The 7,399-nt window shown below is 34.7% G+C and overlaps 1 protein-coding gene and 1 pseudogene across 1 annotated transcript; both read right to left on the bottom strand.

Annotated features, from left to right (window-relative positions):
* Positions 1-4,086: 4,086 nt before the first annotated feature.
* LOC127107633 (molybdate transporter 2) lies at positions 4,087-6,033 on the bottom strand. The gene has a single exon (XM_051044930.1). It carries the CDS (start codon positions 5,900-5,902, stop codon positions 4,448-4,450), a length of 1,455 nt encoding a protein of 484 aa, XP_050900887.1. The 5' UTR covers positions 5,903-6,033; the 3' UTR covers positions 4,087-4,447.
* A 583-nt stretch (positions 6,034-6,616) lies between these two features.
* LOC127107632 (60S ribosomal protein L21-2-like) lies at positions 6,617-7,104 on the bottom strand (annotated as a pseudogene).
* Positions 7,105-7,399: the final 295 nt, after the last annotated feature.

Here is a 7,399-nt window from a genome sequence, read left to right as displayed (position 1 = left end):
TCTCCTTTATTTTACTAGCATCCATTAATATTGATATTGCATAATTGCATTGATTGTATGCCACATAAGTTAGACTATGCTTATAGAGATTTTATGTATAAGCTTAGGTCTGTGGTGTATCAAATTTATATAATTATGAATCCAATTATGGCTTGTTAGAATATCTATGTGATGAGTTTTTAAATCGTTTTGTTTATAACGGCTTTGGTTGTCTTGTTATTGACTTGCATTAGAAGTAATTGAGCACTTAATAACATCATATATTATTTCATTTGGTAAAATTCATTGAGATGCTTCCAAGCTTTCTTATTTTTGTGTTTTGCTTTCGCGCTTCTTAAAATATCTGATTTCATTTATGAGATCTAAAATGTTTTTAAAATTGTATTAAGGGAAAAGTGTTTATTCAACCTCTTCCCCTTATAGACATATTTGTGTCTATATTCGCATCCAACATGTCCAAATGTAATCTGGAATTAGTAAGGGATGTAAAAGACCAAGATAAGCAGTCATGTCTGATTTGTTTCTCTAACAAATAACACAATTCTTGACAAAGGCAAGAATGTCCTTATTCATACATTTCCAATAAAATAACGACTTAATCCTACTAGTAATCACATCCCTTCCAGAATGCCCTCAAAAAGGTGAACTGTGTAGCCATTGTAAGATAGATTATTTGAGACCAAGATTGGAACCAATGACCAAATTTCCTCTTCTCTTAAGTTCATCACGAAAGCAAGAATACTTAGGATGTGAAAGTGGATCTTGGTGTAAGTCATAAATGATTTTTTTGAGATGAAATTCATGACGCCATGTAAGGTGTATTCTCTCCAAAAAGTCTCTCCATTCATTGCTTAAAGTTAAAGCAAATAATCAGACTTTATCTTTTCTAGACAAAGAATTGTTGTGACGCGAAAAATACCTGAGTGAATGAATGCCCAAATGATAATGAAGTCGCCACCGAAATTTATTTTTAAAAGAGAAAACTTTGATAAAAACCTAAGAGAACAAAAAGTATGGTCACCGCAACCAAATTCAGATTCAGGAGTCGGTTATGCGCGGGGAAGGTATTAGCACCCTGCGGTATCTGTTGTATCCAACAGGAAACGTTTAATTAGCTTCGCGAATATGAGTGTTCGCCTAAGATATTTTGATTTCTTCTAATTATTATGATGTATTTACAAAAAGAAAGTAAGGGGGAAGAAAAAAATAATTTTTTTATCAAGGTGCTTGACGAGACGTTGAATCTCGCTCCTACGTATCACTAGGTGCGATGGGGATTTTAAAGCTACGTAGTTCTGGGTAGCAATTGTTTGTTTGTTGGTTGATTTTTAGTGAAATATGTTTAGGTCGTATTCAAGAGGTTAAATGTTGTTTGTTACTCGTGCATGGGGGAAGTTAACGTTGTTTATGTTTCATGTCGGAATTGGTCATGCCTTTATCGCATTTGAGCGAAAAAAGTTGTTTTTTACTCGCACATGGGAGGAATGAAGTTTTGTTTGTGCTTCGTGTCGCAATGGATAAAACATTTTTAGTTTATGAAAAAGTTTTTAGGTCGGGTTGAGGCGGAAAAATCAAGTTTGATTGGTTAAAGTTTTTTCTAGGTGGACGACTAGTATTTGAAAGGCAAGCTATCTGACTTGTATGCAAATACTCGGGGGAAAAGGGATATACATCAGATTAGTCCTTTTTTGCCTGATTTAATTTTTGAAAATGTGTGACGAATCAAGTCGTGATTCTTTAAAGAAAGACAAGATATATGACTTGTATCCGAGTGTCCGGGAAAAATGAGACATACACCAAATTAATCATTTTTGTTCAATTAAAGAATGAACTAAATTCGATTAATTTATTGTATTTTTGAACGGAAGACGAATACCCGAAAGACAGTTTATACGGCTTGTATTTGAATACTTAGGGACAAAAGGATATACATCCAATTAGTCCTTTTTCATCTGATTTTATTGTAAAAGATGTTTGATATGAATCGAGTCAAGATTCCTCAAAGATGATAAATACTTGAAAGATAAGTTATACAACTTGTATCCAAGTACTCGAGGAAGAAAATGATATATGTCTAATTTATCATTTTTCATCCACGAAGAAACGAGTTGAATTCGATTGCGTTATTAAGTTTTGAGATGATGACAGGTATTCAAAATGCAAGATATACGACTTGTATCCGAATATTCGAAGATAATGGATTTAATAATGCAATTAACATATTCATCAACAACAAAATTTAAATAATACAAAATAAATAAAATCACTCACGGATGCAAATGGCAAAGCAATGTCAAACCCAATCATTTAGGCCCAATAAACAAAAGTAAAAAACAAAAATAAAACTTGAATAATCCGGACCACTTGATGAAGATCAGATGGCCAGAATAATACCACAAGATTCTAACATTCCAAACCTTATGAAGATGCGATGGCTATTCAAGCAGGGAACATGAACCAATGGGGAGTCATGCACATGATCATCCCCTAAATTTAAATCTAACAACCAATGAAATGGTGACACATGGCCACCCTTAATTTAAAATTTAAAAAAATAAAAAAGAGAGGAATGCATTCATGTTCCATTTTTTTCTTTAGAAAAGTGCTTTTCAAAAAAAGCTTATCTCCTTCCTCACCCTCAAATCTTTCTCACTCTCTTTCAAAAACCATGAAAAAATGTGATGACTCTTTATGGTATGGGACAAAAGAAAAGAAGGGTATCAAATGGGTCAAATGGAGTGAAGTATGCAAGAATAAAAAGGAGGCTTAGGTGTGAATAACATTGAAAATTTCAATTTTACTTTATTGAGTAAATGGAAATGAAAGATTATTGAATGAAGAAGAAGCCGTTTGGAGGGGAATATTAAACCACATATATGGTGATGTGATGTGAGGTAGAAAATGTTAAGCCAAGAAGAAGTTATAGGACATACAAGTCAATCAATATGGTGAAGGGACATTCAATATATTGGGCCAAGTATAACAAAGAAGCAAGGGTGGTTTTTGGAGGAGTAAGTGGTTGGGATCACAAAGCCTATTAAAAGTATTTCTAGAATTATATAAGCGGGCAAAACATCAAGAAACAAAAGTGAATGTTATGGGAGATTCGTTTGAGAACACATGGAGATGGAATAAGTTATTGAAAAATTGAGTCGTCTCAAATTTTTGGCTCATGACAAAATAATTAAAGACTTCATTTAATCACACGATTTAATGTGATATATATTTTATGAATTTTTATTTAAATATAATTTAAATCTAATTTGAAATATTATGAAGTAGTCCGCTTTATACACCTGGTTCATTAGATATGCATAGTAACAAAATGTGGATTTTTTTTCTTTCGTGTGGAACTTCTGTTTCGTATGAGACATAGCAATATTAATATCAATAGCATGATGTAATTGTAAGGTACTTAATTTTCAATGCCACTTTTTTATTTGGTCACTTGAGTATTATTTTATTTTTGTTTGAGTGCTTTTTGTTCATTTGTTTTTTTAATCTTTCTTTTTTGCTTACGTGCCGTTTGGGACCAAAACATTTTGGTGCTTATTTAATTATAATAATTGAAATCTATGGTTATAGCTTGTATTGGTAGCTAATGTTCTCGTGGATGAATATTTTTTATGCATATATAAACAAATGTCTTCGGTGTGATAGTAAGTATTTAAATATCCTAGTTATTGGATGACAACTAGATTTACATTCATATCTTAAAATTAAAGCCCCTCCATATATTGATTAAAACTTTTCAATATTCTTATCATAAAGTTTAGTATACGTTTCCTCAACAAAAAAAAAAAAGTTTACTAGTATTACTTTTTCACCATGAATTTCAAGCAATTATTATCACTTTTCACGTATAAAAAAATTAAGTAGGTTAAACACTCACTAATTAGAGTAAATCGAGTGTGCTCTATGAAATTTCCTTAACAAGTGCTTGTTTATGAATCATAACATGAATCCTTATTAAGCATGTACTCATCCAAACACTTGATTTGAGTCAAGAGTATAGAAGGGTCCTACAAAACCATGTTCCCCATTGAACCAACCAACACATTTTGCAAAAAGTCCCACACTCAAAAGGATTATGAACTTTAACTATAAATATATAAAATACACATACATATATGTTTGTACACCTTAAATAGAACATTACAACAAACACAAATATAGCCAACATTATCAGACAAAAAAGAAAGATGAAAAAGATATACTATGTACTTATATAAAGCTTTCTTCTTCCAATGATCACATCATTGTTGATCATCTTTAACACCATCTTCAATCAAAGCGGATCTAAATTCTCCACAATCAAGAATTTTCCGTCACTTACTCCATTAATTTCAAATTCACTGATTATAAAAATATTCATAAAGACAGTGTGAATGCAGAAAGTCCATATGAATCCATTTCACACTTTGGACCACAATCCAAATCAAAATATTTAAGCAATTAAGTGAGCTTCTTCCTCCTTAGAAGATTTGGCCTTATTAGAACTGGACAAAAACCCAAATCCACAATCAAGCTCTCTCAATTTCAACAACATGTAGAGAACAATCCCAACAAAAAACCCTAAAGCAGCACTAGAGCCAGTCAAAGAAACAGCTGCACAAACAAACATAACAAAAGATTCTTGTTTACTATTCATATCCTTAGAAGCCATAGCCAATTCAATCCCAGCAAACAAAAGTAACACACCAAGTATCCCAATAGGAAACTGACCCAAAATCCTCCCAAAAGAGTTCCCAAAAACCAAAGCAATCAACAATTTACCAATCCCAAGAAACACAATAGAAGCACCACTCCTACCTCCAAACCTATACTGACCAGCCAATCCTCCTGCTCCATGGCAACATGGCATGGCACCAAACCAACATCCAACAAAATTCATCACTCCAACACTCACTGAAACCTTCATAGCTGAAGCTTCTCTTTCCGGAAACAAGTCCCCGGAAAGTTTACAAACCGCAACAACCGAATTCAAAATTGATAACGGAATTTGCGGAATTGCAGCCCTGACAAATCCAACTTTAAAATCATCCCATGTGATTCTAATCAGCTTAATCCTAGACGGACCAAATTGCAAATCATGAAAAATCGATGGATCGCGAATAAAACACAACAATAGCCCAAATAAAAACACAATCAAAGCCGAGGGAACCATTGATAGTATCGTCAATCTTCGACGAATTTTATTTCGTCGAAGATTATCAACTCTATCGTCACTATCATACTCATTTTCTTCCGGTTCGTGTTGCTGTTCTGAATGATTGTCCTCGCCAGCGCCTGTGGTGAGGACAAGAAAAAGAACAGCAACAAGAGCTAGAGCTAGTCCGTCGAGGCTAAACCAAGGGCGGACCGGACCGGTTTTTGATGAAGCGGAAGATAAATCTTGTTGGTAGCGAATATATTTAATGGCGGAGAAGGCAAATTGAAGTCCCTGAGAGAGTTGAACGCCGCGAACTACCGGGAGAGGTAGGTAACGGTAGAGAAAAGACATGAGACCGGTTGTTCCGAGAACGAGGAGGACAGCCGCGACGGATAAACCGGCGGCAGAGATTTGAGGAATTGTGAGAGGTGGCGATTCGGAGATGGCGACGGCGGCGATGGATTTCATAGGCTGGACTGGCATAGGAAGCCCGAAGAAAACTCCGGTGATGATGTTGTAGAGAGAAGTGAAGATGAGAGTTGTTGTTAGATCGAGATTGTTGACTAATGATAGAGCTAGTACGATTGGGATGTATGTTCCTAAGTCGCCGACGGCGCCGGAGAGTTCTGACCAGAGGGAGGTTTTGAGTTTGAGGGTTGATGGGAGACGGAAGAAGTTGCGGCGGAGGAGAGGTGTTGTTGTTGTGGAGGTTTCCGGTGGTGGTTGGTCGTTGGAGATGTCGTGTGCCATGGTGGTTGGAGGTTTAATTAGTCGATGTGGTTGCTTAATATTTTTGTGGTGTTACTAAGAACCTATGGAGTGAATAATGCTTTTTGTCATTACATGTATATGCACAAAATAAATAAATAAATAAATAAATATTTTTCAACTCCAAACGATTGGATAAATAATAGTGTTTGGGTCATGGGTATATAAAAATAAGGGGTTGGGCTTTAAGGATTCTAAATAAAAACATATTTTATAGAAATGTTAATTATTTCAATTTTATATGTACTAAGTATGTAGTGTATTTTTTTTTCTATTTTAAAGTCTCAAAGAGTGTTGTTGGAATCCTCGTTAGTATTTCTAAAAAAAGAAAAATATATTTGAACATTACAAATTGATTCTATTTTATTTTCCATAAATTTGAAGGTAGTTCATATAAACGAAGAAATTGGGTCCCTACAGTTAGGTTATTGCAGTAATCACGTTGTTAAGTCTTTATCAACCGTTTGATCTTGATCATACTGTTTAGAAAAAATAGATTTAATTTTCTCAGAACTATTAATTTTAAATTAGAATCTTCCGATCAAAATCGGACAGTGAGATTCGATCGAATGCGTGAATGAGGGGTGATATTGTAGGAAATCAAGGTCCATAAAGAAAGATGAGAAAAATCAAAACCAACACAGTGCAGTGTAGCAAATAAGAACAAAATGCCAATAAACGGATGTCAATAAACTTTTAGTATCCTCTTTTGAGGTCATTAACAACATCATATGGTATTGAAGTAACAATCTCTAATGTAGCACTTTGAAACAAGGTTTGGGGCATCTGGTTTGCGCTCGGTGCTTATGACATTTCCCTTAGCTTTAGCCTTAACCTTCAATTTATCATTTTGAATCTTCCCGAATTAGAATTCCTCAATGCATCTAGAGGGATATAACATGTTCCACTCGAGCATCAATCCTCTTCCTCGATATCTTGTTCGTCACTTGATTGTTGACTTTGACACCGATGGCACGTTTGGTGACGTTCCATGTGCGACCAGTGCGGCCATGGTAAAATTTGTGAGGCATAACCTTGTGAATAACACCGTTAACCCTGATGTCAACATAGTCATCGATGTGATAAGTCATGGGATATGTGGCTAGGGCTATTAATCCCTTATTGCAGAATAGACGAGTGAAGGAATCTCATATACGTGATTGCAAACCATGACCAACATGCATGTTTTCTACTTTTAGGATTTCTGTTGTTGTCACTTTCACCATGTTTCCTTCACCTCACGCTCAGTACAAATGGATTCCGTTAGTATAATATACATTCAAATTAAGAAAAAAAAATAAAATTGATTTAAAATAATATTATAGATAAGTGTGGTCTTTTTCGACCATGTATCACAAAATCACGATTGAAGCGAGGAAGGGTGGACGCGATAATTGTTCGAAGTCGGGGGGTTGTTACCAAGATCATGACTGTGATGAACATGTAAGCATATCCTTTTCTATATGTAAAGGTTCAATG

This window comes from Lathyrus oleraceus, chromosome 7, assembly GCF_024323335.1.
Source record: "Lathyrus oleraceus cultivar Zhongwan6 chromosome 7, CAAS_Psat_ZW6_1.0, whole genome shotgun sequence".
Lineage (NCBI taxonomy): Eukaryota > Viridiplantae > Streptophyta > Magnoliopsida > Fabales > Fabaceae > Lathyrus > Lathyrus oleraceus.
Note: the sequence above shows the minus strand (reverse complement) of the source record. Positions and strands in the feature narration are given on the sequence as shown.

Coding starts and splice junctions, on each gene's coding strand:
- LOC127107633 (XM_051044930.1), bottom strand. CDS start 5,902: ATGGCACACGACATCTCCAACGACCAACCACCACCGGAAACCTCCACA.